This window comes from Primulina tabacum, chromosome 7, assembly GCF_025594145.1.
Source record: "Primulina tabacum isolate GXHZ01 chromosome 7, ASM2559414v2, whole genome shotgun sequence".
Lineage (NCBI taxonomy): Eukaryota > Viridiplantae > Streptophyta > Magnoliopsida > Lamiales > Gesneriaceae > Primulina > Primulina tabacum.
The window spans coordinates 40,142,395-40,166,049 of NC_134556.1; the positions used below are offsets into that span (position 1 = coordinate 40,142,395).

General features: G+C 32.8%; 3 protein-coding genes across 3 annotated transcripts; all 3 read left to right on the top strand.

The window, feature by feature from the left end:
* Nucleotides 1-7,204: 7,204 nt before the first annotated feature.
* Nucleotides 7,205-9,731, top strand: LOC142552053 (WAT1-related protein At5g07050-like). Its single transcript, XM_075661654.1, has 7 exons — nt 7,205-7,503; nt 7,597-7,659; nt 7,769-7,885; nt 8,228-8,483; nt 8,596-8,754; nt 8,904-9,055; nt 9,146-9,731. Exons 1-7 carry the CDS (start codon nt 7,301-7,303, stop codon nt 9,384-9,386), a joined length of 1,191 nt encoding a protein of 396 aa, XP_075517769.1. The 5' UTR covers nt 7,205-7,300; the 3' UTR covers nt 9,387-9,731.
* Nucleotides 9,732-13,207: 3,476 nt separating this feature from the next.
* On the top strand, nt 13,208-15,492 carry LOC142552054 (cytochrome P450 98A2-like). The gene is made up of 3 exons (XM_075661655.1): nt 13,208-13,741; nt 14,191-14,588; nt 14,678-15,492. The coding sequence occupies exons 1-3, from the start codon at nt 13,264-13,266 to the stop codon at nt 15,311-15,313; spliced, it is 1,512 nt and encodes a 503-aa protein (XP_075517770.1). The 5' UTR covers nt 13,208-13,263; the 3' UTR covers nt 15,314-15,492.
* Nucleotides 15,493-16,705: 1,213 nt separating this feature from the next.
* On the top strand, nt 16,706-23,004 carry LOC142552056 (cytochrome P450 98A3-like). Its single transcript, XM_075661656.1, has 3 exons — nt 16,706-17,250; nt 21,587-21,984; nt 22,200-23,004. Exons 1-3 carry the CDS (start codon nt 16,767-16,769, stop codon nt 22,845-22,847), a joined length of 1,530 nt encoding a protein of 509 aa, XP_075517771.1. The 5' UTR covers nt 16,706-16,766; the 3' UTR covers nt 22,848-23,004.
* Nucleotides 23,005-23,655: the final 651 nt, after the last annotated feature.

Sequence of the window (23,655 nt, forward strand, 5' to 3'; positions counted from 1 at the left end):
TGTTATCCATTTTGGATATGGTTTATTATATATTAAAAGAAAATAAATAAGAACATAAATTGACCAATATATATTAAAATAAAATAAATAAGAACATAAATTGACCATAATTTGGACATAAGAACATATATATATATATAGACACACACACATAGATATATACATCTTTAGGAGATATGCTGTGAGAGAGGATATCGTTTGATAACGTTGTACTCTATCTTTTCCGTTAGGTGCTTGACATTTAAATGCATTATTATTCAATCATTAAGCATGAACAAACTATATACATTTTTAGGATAATTTCAATCTTATTAAATTAGTCAATAGATTAAAAAATACATTGTGAAGGCAATTCCCAAAAACACAAATACACATTTATAACTTAAATAAAATAACTGTACATTTTTTTAAAATGAGATTTTCCATCCAAACATAATTTTTAAGTAATTTTTTTTCTTTTTTTAAATGATTTTGACTATTTAGTTTCCTCGCACTAATATTCAAGCTACAATATACTATATAATGGTAGTAATAATTTACTATTAAATTATCATATAAAATCCCAATGTTGAGTTTTGATTAAGGGAATTGAATGTTAGTAAAAATTTATAGTTCGAGTTTGGCTTGAGTTACGTATATTCGAGTTAAAACGTAATTCAAAACTCTGAAAATTTATATTTTTTTGCTCAAGTTCGGATGGAAATGAAGATCGATTTCTGATCGAAATATTCGAACCTATTCGCGAGTTATTTGAACTATTGCTTGAATATTAAAGTTCAATAATGAAGGTTCGGAAGTTCGAAATTCATAAATATTAAACATATAATTATATTACATTAATAAAATATTAAAGTTCGTGAACTATCAAAAAAAATAATTTTTACTTGAATTCGGCTCGAAAAAAGTTTGAACATATTTGAGCTCAGCTCGAGTTCGATAACTTCAAATACAAATCAAGTATTTATCGAACCAAATCAAAAAACTCGGGAATCTGCTCAATTCGTTAACAACCTTGTTTTGATTTGTATAAATTTGTTTATATAATAAATTTCGAACATATTTTTAAACTTGGGCTATTTGTTGTGTGAACATAAACAGTTGCGAGGCCCACTTTAGTGTGTTGGTTGTCTTCGGGAGTCTTGGGTTTGCATGGGCAATGTATACCGCAGAACATGCTCGTTCGAATGGCCTAAGCCATAGGTGAAAAAATGTTTGAGTAGGTCTTTGTGAGATTGTCTCACGAATATTTATTTGTGAGACAGATCAATCCTACCAATATTTACAATAAAAAGTAATACTCTTAGCATAAAAAGTAATACTTTTTCATGGATGACCCAAATAAGAGATCTGTCTCACAAAATACGACCCGTGAGACCGTCTCATACAAATTTTTGCCAAAATGAGTAGGTCTTTTGTGAGACGGTCTAACGAATCTTTATCTTGAGACGGGTCAACTCTACCGATACTCACTATAAAAAATAATACTCTTAGTATAAAAATTAATACTTTTTCATGGATGACATAAATAAGAGATCTGTCTCACAAAAATACGACTCGTGAGATCGTCTCACACATGTTTTTGCCCCTATCAATATTCTTTTAATTACTTAACTATCAGGATTAGCAAAGAAGTTGCTTTTGCTACCACTTAGACAGACAGGCTATAAAATTTTGGCATTATCGTCGATTTCATGCTTTTTAAAGACAAATTTTAGTGATTTAATTGCTCCATTAAGAACGCATTTTCCAGGCTCTTGCTTCAAAAGCGATTTATATTACTTTTTACAATTAAGTAGTGTTCGTAAATGTTTTAAAAAAATTATTATAGATTTTTTTTTAATAAAGTTTTTACAAATTCGTAAATGAAAAGTTCATAATAACTTTTTAAAAGCATATGCAACATTATCTTAGTCCACTGACAAATATTTTTTGATTGTGTATTTCTTTAATGATACCGGGCTCGAAGTTAATTCCTTCTACTAATGTTGATGATTATGTAAATATTAAGAATTAGTGAATGAAGTAATTATTTATTTCTTGTCAATGCTTCGTTAACTTACTTTGATAATACTTGCTCAACCAACAACCAGGGCTCTCCGTGTAAAAAAAATAAAAAAAATAAATATTAAGGCAAAAACTTGTGTGAGATAGTTTCACGGGTCGTATTTTGTGAGATATATCTCTTATTTGGATCATCCATGATAAAATATTACTTTTTATGCTAAGAGTGTTACTTTTTATTGTGAATATTTAGTAAGGTTGACCCGTCTCACAGATAAAAATTCGTAATACCGGCCGTCTTACAAAAGATTTACTCAAATATTAAATAAAGAATACGAAGCATAAATTGGATATTTAATTTTCTAGAGATGTTAACAGGTTGAATTTTGTCGCATTTGGTGAATGGTGAGGTAACTTTTGTGTCCAACATGTACGTGCACTCAAGCTTGGCATCACAAATTCAGTAATAAAGCATCCTCCAGTTAGTAAAATGGATGCCTCTTACAAAGAAGAGACCGTGATTGGATTGATAGATTTCGAATTTATTAATTTTAAATTCCTCGATGAACAAAATTCAAGTGGATTTAGTACTCGGTATCTATAATTTGAGGCAAAATTTTGTGTACAATAATTACAGAGCGATCGACCCGTAACAGTTGAGTATACACATTATTATTGCACTTGCTCCAACGATAAGATCCAACTTTATCAAGTGGGCATGGTCACGCAATTATAATACATTGCATGGGACCTCGATGGATGCAGAGAAACGAAACCGAATAACCTATTTCCCATTAATAATAACAAAGCTTTTTTGTGGTTGTTCTCGAATTGCTACCTAGCATACCATATATACTCTATATTTTTATGCCCATTAATAAAGTCGCAATAAAGTGCAATGGGCTGACTCGACAAAACTTAGGCCAAAATTATATTGACAACAGATTGTGAGACGATTTCACGAGTCGTATTTTGTGAGATGGATCTCTTATTTGGGTCATCCATGAAAAAATATTATTTTTTATTGTGAATATCGGTAGGGTTGACCCGTCTCACAGATAAAGATTCGTGAGACCGTCTCACAAGAGACCTACTCAATTATATTATATTGACTCTTTAATACAAAAAGTAAAATTTGATTCTTAGATGTTTTCATGGGGTAGACGAATAAGCATCATTGACTACGTTGATTCTCGTATAAACACTCGAGTAACACCACAATGCTCTCCGACCAACACCGTTGCTCCGGCAATCCCCAAACAGATCCCTCCAAAAAAAATTGAAACGTCATAATTTTTGTTTTTGAAAAATTAAACGACCATCTAATTCCATACCTCGGTTGGATATATCTTGCACTACAGCTAAGTTCGCATCAGCAGCCGCGCCCGGGCAGATGATCGACGCGGCGGAGCCCACATTGCAAAAGCTTGCACTAAACTGGCCTTCGTGGTGGTACCTTTCGGATCACTTAATCGCCCACTAGCAGTTAAAATATTGGAACCATTATATATTTATTCCGATTTGTCCTTCCTGGATTACACATAACCCGTTAATGGATGTACTGATTAAATTTTGTGACGATCACACTTTATTTTATTCGGATAAAAAATCCGTCTCCTAAAATATTGATAATTTTTTATTTTGGTCATTTAATTTCTATAGGAGTTTTAAATTAATTCAATAAATTCGTCGTTCTTTTTAAAAAAAATTAGTTTTTTTCGTCGATGAACTGACGTGACAGTTAATATTATCGACGTCATATCGGATTCTGCTTACATGTCAGGCTCCACGCCAACATTTAGTGAACAAGGACTAAAATAGTACTAAAAACAATGGCAAATTTATTACTAAAATTTAACGATTTGTAAGACTAAAAGTGATAACATTACCACTTATATGATAAATTTTGTAAATTTTCCAAAATGTTTCTAGCAACATATGAAAGACTTGGCCGTTTCTAAAAAGTTATCAAAATAGAAACAAATATCGCATAATCTCTTGGTGCGTTTGAACTTTTATACTAAAAAAAAAGATTAGATATTTTGTTAGACAGTCTCACGAATTTTTATCTGTGAGACAAATCGATCCTACCGATATTCACAATAAAAAATACTGCTCTTAGCATAAAAAATAATACTTTTCCATGAATAACCCAAATAAAAAATATGTTTCACAAAATACAATCCGTGAGATCGTCTTACATAGATTTTTTCTAAAAAAAAAAGGATATTGGCTTGTTTATAGACATGTACCTTGTGTGAGGTACGTGAGTTGATCGCGTCAGGGTCCATACCTCAAAGGGCCCCAAATAAATTTTTATATGTATTATTATGATATTTATTCTATTGCTTCAAAAAATGACAAAATATTATTATTCTACTATATAATTCCAATAATTTCTAATATAAAAGAGTTTCATTTTTCTTAATCTTATATTCATATCTAGATATATTAACAGTGTTAACTGTTTATTGGCTCCTTCAATTTGATATCATAGTAACATGTGATTAAATTTAAACAAAAAAATTCACTTCAAAATAATTTCTTTTAAAAAATTGTGTTTATAAAATTCAATATCCCTATGTTATATATTATGGATTATGCTTGAAATTTTTCTAAATTTTATGTTTGTATTGACAAGACAATTAGTAATTGATTTTAGAACTAAAAAAAAAAAACCTTTAAGCTTTGTTCAATTCACGATACGAATTGGTTACTCCTGCCATCATGTTGTATGATGTTTTCGATGAATGAATGCTAAAATCATACAATTGAGATGTCATATTTACATATATGGAATGAAAAAAATAAAGATAACAATAATGTTGAAACTTGTTTCTTTTATGGATGATAATGATAACTAAAAAATGATTATTCTAGTTTTTTGATGTGAACAAATTAAATGAAAATATAATATTTGATAAAATATTAAAAACTTATTAGTTGAAAATGAAACAAATAAAATTTTGTTGGAAAAAAAAAAGTGACCTGTTTATTCGAGGGGTTATTTTTCGAGTTCGACTCAAACTTCCAAACTCTCAGATAAGACACTGCTTATTTATCTGAAAGAGTTCATCTGATAGAGCTCAAATATGAATGCACGTATTATACTACGTACACTAGTAAGAAATAATGTTTGAAGATCTTAAACTCTTACTCTCTCTAATAATATCATAATTTCGTTTATATTATGTTTACATATTGGGGTAACTAAGACCAGGCCAATTTTTCTGTAAGCTTAATGACCTAATAGCCTAAGCATGACGAGTCAGATAGTAACGGAGCCAATAGGGGATGGGTGGATGCGATCGTCCTTCAATTTTTAAATTTTATTGACTACAAATCTAAAAATAATTATATTCATTTGACTTTCCTTCCTAATATTTGCTATTGTCCCTCTTAAAAATATTTTAACCTCCAACCTCCATTTTCTAGCTCTGTTCTTGAAGTCAGATTCATTGACAACGAATGTTTATGCAGTTCAATTGACCAGTTCCGAACATCAGTTATAAATCAATCAGTTGCAGAACACGACAAGCTTATGCAATGGAATCCAACTGTGCGCACTGAGGAAAAGCTTGTGTCTAGTCAAAAGATAATAATGGACGTTGCAGCAGTGCTTAAAAACAAAACGTTCCAGAATGACTGTCGGAAAGTACAGACATATTTCGAGGAAATAATTCAAATTGAAACGAACATATTTGATGAGTCTTGGTGTACGATCTCAATGCCTCTATAAATACTAGACCAAGATCATCAATATAAGTGTGGAAAATACACATGTGTGCGGAAAAACAAGAGAGAAGAAGGGCACGATCAACGCATATCAGCTTACAAGAAGCAATCAGCCAAGATTTGACAGAACACTTCAAATTGTTATCAGCTCAGTTTAGGAGCATTTTTCTCTCAGTGCGTGAGAACACTTTCGTGTTGTAATCATATCAGTTCTCACACGCACGCACACACAATCACTCACATATACAGAGAGTAGAGCTTATTGAATAGCTGAGTGAGTTTTGCACAAAGACATTAAACTTGTGTATGTAGTCTTTAACACATAGACGTTAAAGAAGTGTTGGTTGGAAGGTGCTGACTTCAGTCTAGACTAGGAGTTCAGTTAGACAGTAGAGTAAGTTCTAAATTGAATGGATTTGTACAATGTATTGTATAAATCAAAGTCTTCTAGTGGATCCTAATCAAGGTGGTAGAAGGGGTGACGTAGGAGCAGCTGAAGTCTCCGAACATCCGTAAACATACCTTGTGTACTTAACTGTTTAACTATTGTTTTCAAACTGGTTTGATCAGTTCAAGCTGTTATCATTTCAGTTCTCACCATAACTGAACTGATATATGCAAGAACTGATCCTCCTTATATCAATTAATCAGTTTACACAACTTAAAAGCTTTAAACTTATTAGTTTTCTTAATAAAAGATTATTTCGAGTATTTTTCGCTTGGTTTAAAACCAAACTTGATCTAATTCACCAGTGTTTACATTCTTAGAATACGAGCTATTGCAGTTCAATGAGAATATTGTTTTTGAAACACCTTCGCAGGTGTTCGAACCGATCCATCAATGTTACCTATTACTTTAAACTACTTTCGTACACAATTTTTTTATATTTTGTGTGTGTATACGTAATACGCTGTATGCATATACCTCACGTATGATATGTCGAGTAATTGTAACTGCTTAGGCATTTTAATATTATGGATATTTTACTTCAAAAAAACTAAAAAGTATGCCAAATCATACGAATTTGTAAAGATAATAATTCGTTTTTTTTAACTGAGTGGATATAAAATCAAAGATATATATATCCATAATATTAAAATGCCAAAGCAGTGTGTGTGTATATATATATATATATATATAAAACCAAAAATGAATAAGAAACAATTATCCATTAACAAAAAGAAAGATGAATATTTCAATAAGGTATATGAGTTGGTAGACTAAGCGAACAATTATTCATTAAGAAAGATATGAGTTCGATTCTTACTGTCAACACTTTTTCGGACGAGTTTATCCTACATGATTTGCGTAGTGCAGTATACCTGACTAACGTAATTTGCAGGCTATTCATGTTTTTATCGTCATGTTCCATTAATTAGATCCACTTTAACAACATATGTTAGACCAAAGTTCTGAAGAAACCCCTGTCACCACCACCCCAATCGCTTATAAGTATTCAAGCCTCAAACCATATTCCCCTAATACAAAACACAAACCACATTCAAGAATCAAGTGTTTGCCTCTCTAATACACATTATTAATATATTTATTATACCTGAAAAAATGGAAGGAAAAGGATGGTTTGGCAGATTTCTTGACAAGGCAAAGCCTTACATAGCCATGATTTGTTTACAATTCGGGTATGCTGGAATGAATATCATTACGAAAGTTTCTCTTAACAGAGGAATGAGCCATTATGTGCTTGTGGTCTATAGACATGCCTTTGCTACTGCAGTTATTGCCCCCTTTGCTATTCTACTCGAAAGGTACTGAATATGCCGCAAAATTCTATAATTTCTGATTAGATAACTGCAAAATTGAATGATATTAATCTTTTGTTTTTTGGTTTTGTCACGTAGGAAAGTGAGGCCAAAGATTACATTTACGATTTTCCTGCAGCTGTTTGTCTTGGGACTTCTGGGGTGAGAATATGTATAAAATATAAGCTCATGTATATATGCTGCACGTCACTTACAAGCATATTTTCCATCTTATTCTGACTGGTTTCGTGTCGGGATTTAAATTTTGCAGGCCCGTGATTGATCAAAACTTGTACTACGCTGGTCTTAAATTTACTTCGCCAACGTATTCATGCGCCATGAGCAACATGCTACCTGCAATGACCTTTGTTATGGCAGTCATATGCAGGTAAACTAAATCAAGGAAACACGCTCTTTAGCAATTCTGAGTATTTTTCATTTAAAGCAAAACTTAACTAAAATCTCATTTGAAAACAATCTCATTTGAAAACAAGGACAAAAAACTTTCTATAAGCTTGAATTTTCATATAAATACCCTTTTAGCACAACTCATAAATGAAGAAGAAAATCAGTTGTTTCTGCCATAATTTTTAAGCTGTTGAAATCAAGAAAATGTAGAAAATCTACTGCCCAAGTTCTGTCAGTGCACTCCTTGCCCATAAACAGAAATAGTTCGAAAAAACAAACGATTTGAGCTAATAATAAATGAAGAGTTGTGTTGATCATACAGGATGGAGAAACTTAATTTGAAGAAAATAAGGTGCCAAGCAAAGGTGGTGGGAACACTGATAACAGTTTGTGGAGCCATGCTCATGACATTATATAAAGGAGATGTCATAAACATGGTATGGTCAAAATACATACATCCTAAGCAGTCCTATGCTCCTGAAGCTACTTCTGCTCATGCCACTCAAGAAGATTGGATTAAGGGTTCAATTCTTCTTATCATTGCCACTCTGGCCTGGGCTTCTTTCTTCATTCTTCAGGTATATATATATATATATATATATATATATAGATTTTACTAAGACATATATTTTTAATATTACCCTTTTCTCTGTTTTTTTATATAGTTTTTTTTTAAAAAAAATTCAACAGGCTATCACATTGAGGAAATACACAGCACAACTTTCACTCACAGCCCTTGTGTGCTTTTTGGGAACATTGCAATCCATTGTTGTGACTTTGGTGATGGAGCACAAAACAGATGCTTGGGTCATTGGTTGGGACATGAACCTGTTAGCTGCTGCATATGCTGTAAGTTTTTTTTAAACTTTTTTTTTTCAATTATAATATAAATTATAAACTTGCTGATATAAATCTTATAAATATTTACATGCGAATTTTCTACTTAAAAAGGTTACGCAAATAATAAATATATGGATCTTTATCTTGTAATGCTTTAGGGTATTGTCTCTTCGGGCATTGCATATTACGTGCAAGGCTTGGTGATGCAAAAAAGAGGGCCAGTTTTTGTCACCGCTTTCAGTCCATTGATGATGATTATCGTAGCAATCATGGGCTCTTTCATCTTGGCTGAAAAAATATTTGTCGGAGGGTAATTTCAACATCCTAAAAATTCCCGAAGAAATATTTAAGATTTTTAGTATTATGTATAACTAATTTAAAGTAATCCGGCTTGGTTCAGTGTTCTCGGAGCAGTGCTGATTGTGATTGGACTGTACGCAGTTCTATGGGGGAAACAAAAAGAAAAAGGAGGATGTGAAATTCTTGAACCAGAAAAGGGTACAACTGAAAACAATCAAAATGCCACCGAGATGGAAGATATTGAAGCAAATTTTGTAGAAGCGGAGAAAAATGGAGCTAAAAAATTGTGCGCTTTATCAGTTAGTGCTCCGATGCCACAGCCTCCCATGAATTGCCATTGAAGCACCCAAACGAGGCGAGGAAAAATAAGTGAAAAAAAGAAAAGAGAGATCTAGTATAACGAGAATATAACGATATAGGAAAATTTATAAATGCTTCAAATCGGCTGCATGATCGGGAAAATATATAATAAGGAAAAGGACATGAAATGGTGGCAATAGAGGAGACGTATACTCGTCCATTCACTTTTTTCATGCATTCATTTTGGTTTTGTTTTTGTTTTTGTTTTTCCCTCAACCATATGTAGTGATTTGTTCTTTTGACTGATTAGATTACGGAGCTTGTAACCTTTTTTCCTTCGAGGTAATTAAAGGTTTCCGAAGAGAATTTGATGAAGTGAACTTATTTAGGGATGTAAACGAACCAAACCGTTTGTAAGCTATTCGAAGCTCGATTCGATAAAAGCACGTTTGAGCTCGTTTAATGAGGCTCGTTAAGATAAACAAACCAAACTCAAGCTTTACAGTATTCGGCTCGTTAGCTCGTGAATATGTTCGTTGGTAAGTTCATGAGTAATCTTTTAGATGAAAAAATAATAGTTTTGGTATTTGATTTATTGATTTTGCCTATTATTTATGAAATATATAGAAAAATCTATTAAATTTACAAATTTTAATAAGAATAATATATTTTTCTTTATATATATAATTTACTTTTTAATTAATTTAATAAAAATTTAAATGTATAATTCATATTTATTAAGCTTGTTTAGACTCGATAAAGTCTTGAATAAGCTCGTGAGCCATGCATATATTCATTAAATAAAGCTCGAGTTCGGCTCGATTATAAACGAACCAAGCTCAAACATTCAAGAGTTCGGCTCGGCTCGGCTCGATTACATCCCTAAACTTATTAATCAAATATTGATGATAGCATTTTGCTTACCGAGTACGTTTCTTATAGTGAAAAATAATATTTTTAGCATAAAAAATAAAAAAAATTTGGTTCAGTCAAATATAAGATACATCTCACAAAATTGACTCATGCGATGTATATAAGTTTTTGTGTTGGTTATAATGTCCACTTCTAATCATTGTCCTATTGTCTTTAAGCCTGTAAGAGACAAGACTATAGGAACCACACCATACACACGTGCATACACATAATATAATAATGGATGTTTTTTGAGTGATTGAAAAAACGGGTTTCGATATTAATTTATAAGGTTTGTAATATAAAATGAAAATATATTTTTGGATAGCGGCTACAGGTCTCGCATAATTAAAAAAAATTTAAAAAAGTAGATTTGAGTTTTTGGGTGATTGAATATATTTATGTAAAAGTTCTAAGCTTATGAAAAACCTTTTCTTTTTTCCTTTGGAAGAGTCGTGAAACAAATGCCGGACACTTTTAGATTTGTTATATAACTCGATGAATCTATAAAATATTAAAATGCATGGGTGGATGTCGAGTTGGAGATCCGTCTCACAAAATATTTTTTAAATAATTTTGTGAAACGATTTTATAATAGTTTTTGTCTTGATTCGTAGTATTAACTAATTTTGTGAGACATTTTATATAAGTTTTTGTCTTGGCTCGTTGTAGCGGTGTGACGGAGCAATTTATTATTATAAATATTTCAAAGTATGACCATACATGAGTACTACAGCAAAATTGCACTTGGGATGTGCATAATCTGCATGGATGTCACTCGAGCCGACAAATATTCATGCGACATCGATTCTCCACATAACTTTGCCATATATATGTTTAAAAACGTTGTTTTCTTCTTTTTTGCTGGCCAACTATTCTTATATTATTATTAAGAGCTTTTGTCCCATTGATAACAGACACTGTACGAGGCATAAATCAACATTTCAATCCAGTCCCACTATCTTTTTAATTAGCACCACGTCTTAATAATTGATTTAAGCATAAGATTCGCTTTTGTGACTGTCATAGATGAATCCAGTTATATGCTCATCTTTTTTTAGTTGTGGAGATGTTTAGCACGGTTGAGTTTCGAATTTGAGACATTGTCTTAAGCTTGATATGTTAGTATCAGATGAATTATACGTCATCGGGGTTCCACATTCCTCTCAAACTTAAAGTTACGATTCTGATGTGAGATATTCCATGAATCGAATTGCATTTTCCTGTTCATTTTGAAGCTAAACCGAAATATTGGATAAAAATAATACAGGCCGTCTTGGGACTATCCATTATATAATTGGGTCGGGCGGGTCCCAAAATATTAGCAAAATTAGGCCCAATGGGTCTCCCCTTTCTGAATCTTCACAGTAATAGATCCCAACCCCGGCCCAATGTTATTGTAATTGACAAAATAGAATAGAAAATTCTTCCTAATCAAATCAACCAAAATCGGTTTACTAACAATAATTTATTTTTTGCTCAATCAAGAATCAAATATTTGATGGGGTCGATAAATTTTGCATGTCCAACTCCCAAGAACGTGGCGGCGTTACAATAGAAAAAAAAATTTCGTGAAAAATATAGGGAATTTTATTATTTATATTCAAATGGCACTTGAGATTTTTAAGCAATGTCACCTAACAAACCTAAAGAAAATCATTGACAATTCAAAGTTCCCTTTATTTAATTAAATATATCACCGAAGACTTAATGTGAATTGGAGTGAAACACTGTTGCGAGACTTGCTAGAGGCCCAACGTTTAAGCATGTTGGCTGAAAAAAATATAATTCATGGAACTTACCGAAGATGGATGACATCACATTTTAATGAGTTAAAGTTAGAATGTTGGTACATCTTATATTAAGAATCTGAACAACTTTTCTATAAGAGGAGTGATACGAAACAATGAAAACCAACCAATAATAGCTTTTGAGGAGAAAATTCGGAAGCTCCTCGGTCGTTTATGGAGAACCGGCCGTCATTGATATATGAATGAAGATCGCACGGGAACATAATCTTCTTAGAAAAATAAGCAAAATTTTCTGCTGACATTTGTGCAATGCAATTCATTCATATACCTAACCCCCATATCTACTAAAGTTGTTGGCGAGCACGTGGACTTCATCATATTCTAGGATAATCTATTTCAATTTTTATATTCGAATACGAATATATTAAATTAAATTCAGTTAACGTAATTATTTATTTAAATTAAAAACATAAATAATTTTATGATAAAATATTATATATATTATGTAATAATCAGTAAAACATTTTGCATAAGGAAAAACAAATTATTTCGGATACTGTAATTTGAAAAGTCTTAATTTTGAGGACGGAAGTAGGTGAAACTTGAAATCAGACACTGGCAGCTTGCAAAAGCAAACATAACTCGTATTATAATAATTTGAATAATTCCAATGTGAACGAAACTCCGGATTAGTGCCAACTTGGATGTGATCGATTTTATTTTTATATATTTTAAAAATCTATATACTTTATTATATTAAATTTTAATTTAAATCTACGTATACAAAAAATAAAAATCCACGATATTATTCAAGTGATGATAGCTGAGATGTCTTTTTTTTTTTTTTTAAAAAAGAAGAAGATAACTAAGATGTTCTTTGGTTATTTATTTCAGCATTTCATTAATGTTTTATTAATTCTTAAATATTGGTGCCTTTTATTTTTCTTATGATGATATTTCACGTGGCCTGAACATGAGAGCAAAAAAATAGAGACGAGGGATAAATAATTTACAAAATGTTTTGATAGGATGAACAAATATTAAAAAAAAAACAAAAATTTATGTGAGACGATCTCACGAGTCGTATTTTATGAAACATGTATTTTATTTGAGTCATCTATAAAAAAAAAAAAAAAAATATTATTTTTATATTAAAATTTTTATTTTTTATTGTTAATATCAAAATGAAATTAAATTTATATATAAATGGATCTTCTCTCTCTTTAGCTTCAAGCTCTGCGTCCAAAGTCAATCAATGGCGCTACCACTTCTCATCCTCGCATTTCTCACCGTTTTCGTGGCCTACAAACTCTACCAACGCTTCCAATTCAAGCTTCCTCCCGGCCCCCGCCCTCTCCCAATCGTTGGGAACCTGTACGACTTCAAGCCAGTTCTCGTACGCTGCTTCCAAGATTGGTCCAAAGTATACGGACCCATCGTCTCCGTGTTCTTCGGGTCGCAGCACAGCGTTATAGTCCACACCCCTGAGCTGGCAAAACAAGTTTTGAAAGATAATGATCTACAGCTGGCGTACAGGAACAGGACGAGGCAGATTGCGAAGGTCAGCAGAAATGGGATGGATTTGATTTGGTCAGATTATGGGCCTCACTATGTAAAAGTTAGGAAGCTGTGTACGCTTGAGCTTTTCTCGATGAAAAGGATTGATGCCTTGAGACCCATTAGAGAAGATGAGGTCACTGCCATGATTGAATCCATTTTCAAGGACTGTACTGGTATAGCTTTGATACCTTTTTATATGTTTTGTTTTGCAGTTGACCCTTGACACTTTCTTGATTTTGCTCGGTTGGTGTTTTTCCATTCTTGTTGCATCTGAGTTGATGGATCTTACTCGATTTCGGACATAGTTCTCATATGGTTAATTGTTGTATGGATAAATTACAAAATGTCAGATTGGCGAGCAGAGTATAACTTGTGGACTGTTTTTGTGGCTCACACTACTTGTAGAAGCTTATACTTTGAAATTAATTTTTCAAAATTGAGAATGGTATTAGGATCTGATTGAAAACATGAATATATTATATTTAAATGTCACTGAAAACGGTAGGATTTCTATGATCGCTATTTTAGTCGGACAGATCCCAGTAGATACGTTCGCTGAAGTGTTACAACGGATGGATACAAATTATACTCTGCTAAAATGCGTCTGCTTTATTACTTGCAGAAAACAAGGGCAAACCTTTGGTGTTGCGCGAGTACTTGGGAATGATGGCGTTTCTTCACATAACGCGACTCACTTTCGGGAAAAGATTCATGGACGAAAATGGTGTCGTTGACGAACAGGGACAAGAATTGAAGGAAATTCTTCACGAGGGGATTAGGTTGAGCTCAAGAAAATCTTTCTTCGCAGAGTTCATCCCTTTGTTACGGTTCTTGAACAAAGACAATGAGGCACTCGCGAACGTTAATGCTCGCACTGACAAATTTACAAAAATGATCATGGAAGAACACACTCTTGCACGACAGAAGACGGGGAATACCAAGAGTCATTTCGTCGATGCGTTGCTAACGCTGCAAAAGGAATATGAACTTAGTGAAGACACCATTATCAGTCTCCTTTGGGTAGGCATTAGTCCAAGATTGTCTACTTGTTATGAGTTATTATACATGTCTCGAATTTTGGCCCTAACATGCCATGTCGAATTGTGCAGGATATGATCTCCGCTGGCATGGATACCACTTCTATCACCGTGGAATGGGCGATGGCCGAGATGGTTAGAAACCCGAGGGTTCAACACAAGATTCAGGAGGAGCTCGACCGTGTGGTTGGTACAGACCGTATCATGACGGAATCGGATATAGCCAATCTCCCTTACTTGCAATGCACGATAAAGGAATGCTTTAGGATGCACCCTCCAACGCCACTGATGCTCCCTCACAAGGCCAGTACCAATGTAAAGATCGGTGGCTATGATGTCCCGAAAGGAGCCACTGTTAGTGTCAACGTGTGGGCCCTTGCTAGGGATCCTTCAGTGTGGAAAGACCCTCTGGAGTTCAGACCCGAGCGGTTTGTTGAGGAGGATGTAGACATGAAGGGAACCGATTTTCGGCTACTTCCCTTCGGTTCGGGTAGGCGTATCTGCCCTGGCGCACAGCTTGCTATATTTTTGGTGAGCTCTATGGTAGGACATATGATGCACCATTTCACCTGGACTCCACCAACGGGAATGAAGCCTGAAGATATGGACATGATGGAGCAACCTGGGACTGTCACTTACATGAGAACTCCTATTCAAGCTATTGCCACACCAAGATTGTCTGATAATTTATACAAACGTGTGACATAGAGTTGTAAACGAATCGAGTTCGGTAATACTAATCGAACACGGAGGCATCTGTCTATCCGAGTTTGATGCAGATTGTTATTGAAGTTTATTTTTTGTTGAGAATTGATAGTTGATTTGGTAACATATTCATGCATGTTTACGTATAAATGTTGTGTTATCTTTGATTCTTGGTAATCTTATTTACATGGTTTTTTTTTCCTTAAAAAAATACTATTTTATCTGTCACTTATTTATAATTTGTATGGTATTTTCACTTATAGATAGTTAATTAATTGGAGAGAATAAATTATTAGGCCGCCATGTTTTCACCTCGCTCCCTTCATATTCATTAATTAAATTTTTTGTAACTAAGAAATTAAGCACCGTACAATTTGTTGATAGGTTACGTAAATCTTCAGATCATACCGAATTTGACAACTTTAATGACCACTTTGGACAATTTTTCATATTTTTTTATTAAGGGTGATAAAATATTTATATATAGAGGTCAACTTTAATTAAATAGTAAGATAAATTAAAATCAACAAATCCCACCAATAAGAACTTAAAACTTGCGATCACACCAAAGTATTATTAATAAACTAAGAACTTTGACTACCAAGTCGGAACTCGTAAACATTCGACAAATTCAACTGAATTATGTCCATTTACATTACATCATAAAATAATAATATTTATATTATTATTCAATAAAATAACAAATTAGTTGGTCGTCGGAAAACACTAAGAACCAATCGACCAATGGCTGCGAGTAATAAAAACAATAAATGGGAATTCTATAACATATTAAATATTTAATATTTGGAGAGGTGGTGGATGGAAACATTTCTTTTAAAATATTTTTAGGTAGATATAGTCAAGGGAATGCAACTAGTTCAATACAAACGAATGTGTAACATTCTGTAGAGATCCAAATAAATTATATTTTTATATTTTATTAAAAAATAATTTATTTATCTAACATTCAAGTTAATTTTTTTGAGATTTTAATTTTTATTTCAAACATCATTTTCTTTTGATTTTTTCTCCCCAATACCTATCTTGAAATAACACGTTTAGGGCAATAAAAACTAGAGTTTAAAATTCAAAGTTGAGGTTCCGTATTGGACTTTTTCTGTTTTCTAACTATTCAACGTTTTCATTACATATATTCAAAACTTCGATATAAATACCCTAAAGAAAAACTCCATGTGATTATCGATCGTTGAGTTGCTTGTTTTAATAGTTAATTTTCACCCAAAGAAAATGAAAACTAATTGAGAAGTTATTATTTGAGAAATAAAATTAATAAATAAATAATAATTAAAATTTGTAATAAAAATAAATAAAACGTTAGCCTTCAGCTACCCATTTTGAAGTAGGTGGCTTTGACTTCCAATATAATATATTCAATCAACCCATGTCGTTTTACACAGCCTCAGCCTGAACCTTAGAATCCTTAGTCAATCCATCCATGGCTCTCCCACTGATATTCATCGCATGTCTCATAATTTTTATAGGTTACAAACTCAACAAACGCCTTCGTTTCAAGCTCCCACCCGGCCCACGTCCTCGCCCCATCGTCGGGAACCTTTACGACATCAAACCCGTCTTCGTGCGCTGCTTCACCGAGTGGGCTCAAGTCTACGGCCCCATTTTTTCTGTGTACCTCGGATCCCATCTAAATGTTGTGGTTAACTCGGCAGAGTTAGCCAAACAAGTCTTGAAAGACAACGATCAGCAGCTGGCTTATAGGAACAGGACTAGAACGATTTCAAGGTTCAGCAAGAATGGCATGGACTTGATATGGGCTGATTATGGTCCTCACTATGTAAAGGTTAGGAAATTGTGTACTCTTGAGCTTTTCTCGATGAAGAGGGTTGAGGCTTTGAGGCCCATCAGAGAAGATGAGGTTACCTTCATGATCGAGTCCATTTACAAAGACAGCATTAAGCCTGGTAAATCATTTTATTTTCTATGGTCTCTGTTTACGGTCTGGGTAATGCTTTAATCATGAAAGATTTAGCTAGCTAGGGGCGAAATGAATTATCCTTTTTTTTTTAAAACCTTTTTGAAGCATATTGGTCTGAGCTTTATGCCTCTGAAAGACTGAAACTGATCCACACATGACGTGGTCGTGGCTTTTCCTCCGTTCAGCTTGTTTTGTCATCATGATTCAATAATGCTCTAGTTTTTCTTTTTTGTGGTGGACGGTCTGTTTTTTTTTTTATAAATATCGTTGGGGCACCCGCATTGGTGCGTGGGTGTTACAGCACCTCATCAAAAATCGTGGGGTCTACATGTCACATACATATTACATTAACACATCTATTCTCACATTCACACTCATTATTTGTAGGTCCCGCTGTCCATTCATTCATCTTATTCTTATTTTACATTAAATAAATTCAATTTCAAATTTTTTAAGAAATTTAAATTATTATTTTATATTAATAATAATTTTATATATATATATATATATATACGACGGTTTTTTCAAAGCAGTCGTTAAATGTCCAATTTTCATAAATAATTCAAAACACGTGGGGTCCGCATGTCAGCAAATCGACGACGGTTTCTATAAAGTCGTCACTAATATAACGAATATATTGAAATATTATGTGAAACTAGTATTTATATGTGCGATCTAAAAAGTATTATTTGATTTAATTAATGATTAAAATTAATAAATATTAATTTTTGAATAATTATTTAAAATTATTGATATAATATAACGAATATATTGAAATTTTAATATAATATCATAAAAAATTATTATATCAAAATATTAATGTCATTTGATATAATATTTAAATGATGATAATAATATTTTGTCGTTAAGTTGACTTATTTATCTTAGTTAAATGAAACTGTTATAATAAAAAATAGAAAAATATTTTAAAAAAATCATATATTATATTGTTTATCAAAATTTTAAACAATAAATAATTTTTTTGTCATTTATTAGATGAATAAATTTTGATTAAAAATGTAATTATTTTTTCGACATATTAAAAATATTTATATTAAATATTAAGATACATATTTTTAAAGTTTTATTAAGATACATAATAATAATAACAACAATTTACGAACACTCTTTTAAAAAGTTGAAAAACATAATATTATATAAAAGTAACACACAACTTAAAATCATAATCGAAATTAAATATAATGGTATAATCAATGCAAATACTTAAGTATATTTATATTTTCAAGGTACATCAAATTTAAATTTGAATTTTAAAAAATAAATTAAAAATAATTCACATTTAATTACGTATTTATTTTCTACGTGGGTAAATAGTATCAACGAACTAATTATAGTTTAAGCGTCAAATATATTTTTCAATAATTTATCTTACCGGTGATACTGAACATTGCACTCCTTTTTTTTATTTTTATTCTGATTAAAAATTGATTGTCTAAACATGATGCATATATCAAAATGAATTAGTTAGACAACTGTGGGACCCGGACGCTATTAAAGTTTTTAATCGTTCTTAGAATTAATCAATCAATTATAATAAACAGGGTCTAATTTTTTTTTAAAAAAAATACAAAGCGAAAATGTTATGTAAATCAATCTGAATTACATATTATTAAATATAAACATACAAGTCTTGTATTGTCTACAATAATTCAACTAGGTTCAACTACATATCAGTGCTGACTCCTAATTTACTTTTGAGCCCGGATCTCCACGCTATCTAGTCCAGCCTCGTTCTCTTTTTGACCCTGATCATGTCTCACCTGTTGTCATGCACACATACAAACAAAACAACAGCCGGATAACTCCGGTGAGAATTACATTCCCAGTATAATTCATGTATACATGCAATCATATAAACAATATAAAAGCATATAACAGATATTCTTAACATGTATCAAAATCAGAACATGAATCAAATATTCGTAGCGTGTATCATAATCCGAAACATGAATTAATATCAACAATAACCTTTACTCTAAACCTGTACCATAATCAGGAACATAAATCAGTATAAATCATATTTTGAACATGAACCATAATCAGGAACAGAAATCAACATCAATCAATGAATCAATATCCGTAACTCTTAAACTCAGACTAGACTCAATCCTAGTCTAGGGATCCCGGTTTCCAGACGTTGGCATTCCATATCAATCACCAGTAATAGAAGAAACTCCAATTATATCCACATTGATATGGTATCGATCACCAGTAATAGAAGAAACTCCAATTCTATCCACATCGATTGCCAATCGTCCGGTGATAACATTGGCACTTTCGCCAATTTACTATCTTGTGACATCGTGCAATGTGCTCGTGACGATCCCGCCACTATCAGGTACTTCTGTCACAAGATCACTCGACTAATACCTACTTTCTATACATTCATATTAAATATTAAGATACATATTTTTAAAGTTTTATTAAGATACATAATAATAATAACAACAATTTACGAACACTCTTTTAAAAAGTTGAAAAACATAATATTATATAAAAGTAACACACAACTTAAAATCATAATCGAAATTAAATATAATGATATAATCAATGCAAATACTTAAATATATTTATATTTTCAAGGTTTATCAAATTTAAATTTGAATTTTAAAAAATAAATTGAAAATAATTCACATTTAATTACGTATTTATTTTCTACGTGGGTAAATAGTATCAACGAACTAATTAGAGTTTAAGCGTCAAATATATTTTTCAATAATTTATCTTACCGGTGATACTGAACATTGCACTCATTTTTTTATTTTTATTCTGATTAAAAATTGATTGTCTGAATATGATGCATATATCAGAATGAATTAGTTAGACAATTTATAATAAAAACTAAATATATCTTAGTAACACAAAACAATATCCCAAATTAAATGAATTGACATAATAATTGTAAAATTTTAAAGTAGCTTACGTTTTCAATGGAATTCAGTTTCAATTTGAATAAAGAAAATAAAAAACATATAATTCATAAGTTACATTTGAATTGATATAAAAATGAATTAAATTCAAATTTAAACGAATTAATATAATCAATGCAATCAATAATTGAAGTTTATGTTTTCAAATATATTCAATTCACATTTGATTTTTATAAAAAAAAATAGAGAAGTCTTTGTAAAAAAATATCAATAAAAATTACATAAAATTAGATGTTTTCAATAATTTATTGTAGTACATCTATTTCGAGATTCATGATATATTTTTTTAAATTATCATTTTGACGTGAACTTACAAAATTAAAGTAAAAACTCAACTTTTATAGATTGTGTCTCGTATTTGCTTGAAGGGGTTTGAGCTATTAAATGGAGGTGTTTTTGTAGGTGGGACTATAATGTACATAGAGTGAGGTGAAAACTTTAGGAATCCTTGTGAAATTTGATGGTTTGATTATCTCTCTTGGATTTTTTTTCTTCTTTTTGTGTAGATTTGGTATGATTGAGGGCTTAGTGGTTCATGAAAGGTGGTGTATTTTTTATTTCTCGGTGCACGACAAGCCAAAATATCCATAGATTCTTTAGAAGGTCTATTGATATCGGGCTACCTCAAGGGATTATATGTTTTCACTGTTGGTCCCACGTGCGGAATTTGAGATAATAAAATCTGAAAATAAAGAATAAACTGGACACCGAGATTTACGTGGAAAACCCCTAAAAATTATTAGGGTAAAAAATACGGGCAAGATGAAAAGAATTACACTATAATATTTTATGGTGTACAACTCACTCACTGTGTTTTTAAAGAGAACACACTCTCTTAATACAGGAGAACAAAACACCTCACAAATATTATAAAAATAAGCACTCAAATGCTTATAAGAGAAAAAAAACTCGATGAAGGGATGATTTTAGAATGAAGGCCTCTTGACCATGTGAATACGCTTTAAAAACGCGAATTCAAATTCCGTCTGAAATCCCTGCAGCCAACACACGTTTTCAATTCTTCAAAGTATGCAAACCAAATTTGTCAAACTTTGATTATTCCACCCGACGTGCATTTATTGCATGTCTTCTACCGACATTCAGGACTGTGAAACCTGGATTTAAATTCTTGGATGTAGAAATTGGAAATTTAACATATTTCAGTGGGCAACACTTTAATTTTTAGATGTAACGAGTAGAATGATCCCACTGGATCTATTTCTATATTGTGATACACACGTTATATGGATGCGCGCGGCGGGAGATCTTATAGATTTAATCAGAATATTGTCAGCCTCTTCGTGTGAATGAGTTGTTATATTTTCTCACAAATGGTTGCCAATTTAGTTATTCCTCAGTGTCTTATTGCAGAAAATAAGGGAGAGGCTTTGGAGCTGCGCGAGTACATGGGAATGGCAGCATTCCTGCACGTTACAAGATTGAGTTTCGGAAAGAGGTTTATGGACTCAAATGGGGTAGTTGACAAACAGGGGCAAGAATTGAAATACATTTTGGACAATTCGATTAAGTTGGGGTCCAAGAAATCATTTTCAGACTTTCTCCCATGGTTTAGGTTCTTGTTCAAGTCTGAAAACGCTGCACTGGACGAGCATGACACTATAGCGAATAACTTCACCATTAAGATAATGGAGGAACACACTCTTGCACGCAAGAAGACCGGGAGCACCAAGAGCCATTTCGTGGATGCATTGCTAACTCTTCAAAAGGAGTATGAACTCAGCGACGACACCATTATTTCTCTCCTTTGGGTAAGTTTACGTTTAGAAATCAACAATTACCCTGCGTAGCTGTTTATATGGAAAACACTGTGATCGTAATTTAGCGTTTGAGCTACTTAACGGTTTTAAAGGTTTTAGTAGCACTTTTGCTGAAGTCTGTGTGAGATATGCCATAGCATTCTTATGTAATTAAGACTATGATATTTACACATTGACATTGTAAATGTGCGCATCAAATCATGCAGGATATGGTGTCAGCGGGAATGGACACTGTCACTATCACTGTGGAATGGGGGATGGCGGAGTTGGTGAGGAACCCAAGAGTTCAACAAAAAATTCAAGAAGAACTCGATCGTGTAATCGGTCAGGATCGTATCATGACAGAAGCCGACATCCCGAATCTCCCCTACCTACAATGCGTGGTGAAGGAGTGCTTTCGGGTGCACCCTCCGACACCTTTATTACTCCCTCACCGGGCAAATTCCAATGTCAAGATTGGCGGTTACGACATCCCCAAAGGAGCCACCGTGAACGTCAACCTCTGGTCCCTCGCTCGGGATCCTGAGGTATGGAAGGACCCCCTCGAATTCAGGCCTGAGAGGTTCCTTGAGGAGGACATTGACATGAAGGGCACTGATTATCGGTTACTCCCATTCGGGTCAGGGAGACGTATCTGCCCCGGTGCGCAACTCGCCATCAACTTCGTGACGTCCATGTTGGGGCACATGCTGCACCATTTCACTTGGACTATGCCGGAAGGAATGGGGCCTGAAGATATAGACATGAATGAGCAACCGGGATTGGTTATCTACATGAAAACGCCTTTGAAAGCTGTTCCAACTTCAAGATTGTCTGGCGATTTGTGCAAGCGTGTCGCCGTGGGAAATGTTTGAGTCTTGGCAACCGTTTGGATTTGATATTATCATTTTCTATGGCAGCAGGACGTTGTTTTACCATATAATAATGTCATTCTTCATGAAAGTCATTGATTGTACTGAGATTTATGCATGCATTCCCATCAATTTTTGAGACTTGTGATTTTTTTCTTCACTTAGTTTCAGTTGGCAGCTTCAAGCTGATTATATTAATCAACCACTTATATTCTCAGGCCTAAAAGAACTCCGGTTTCTTTTAATCGCCTTTGGCATGCATTGAGGTACGCCAATTGCGATGTCATTTTCTAGAAAAACTCTTTCTGCGTTCCCAAAAATAGAATAGAATAGAATAGATGAGAAGACAGTTCTGTAGTGTTGAAATTTTCTTTCTAGAGAGATCAGACAAAAAAAAACCCATCGTTCTGCATATTTTTCTCAAGTTGTTTGTGTCGCCACACAATCTAGATGAGCACGAACATTATGACTTGCATACGTAAATTATGTATTAATTAATGTGTTGGCACGGCCATGAAATTTCATCAAGAGTTTTAGAATCTCTAAAGTTGAATAATTATGTTTCATCTTACTAACCGTCTCATAAAACCAGGTTATCGAATCTACAAAAAAGTCTCCATTTCAAATCATTGTTCCAACATTCTATTCACAATGAATTACTGCGCAAATTCAGTGTGAGACATAGGCGCGCATGGCTCATAAAACGAATGGACAAACTCAGGACACGTTGAAAGAGAGATTGAATTCGAGCTACATCAGTATTTTTTGTTTGACAAAAAAATGAAAATGCATTTGCCAAGAATCCCAATAA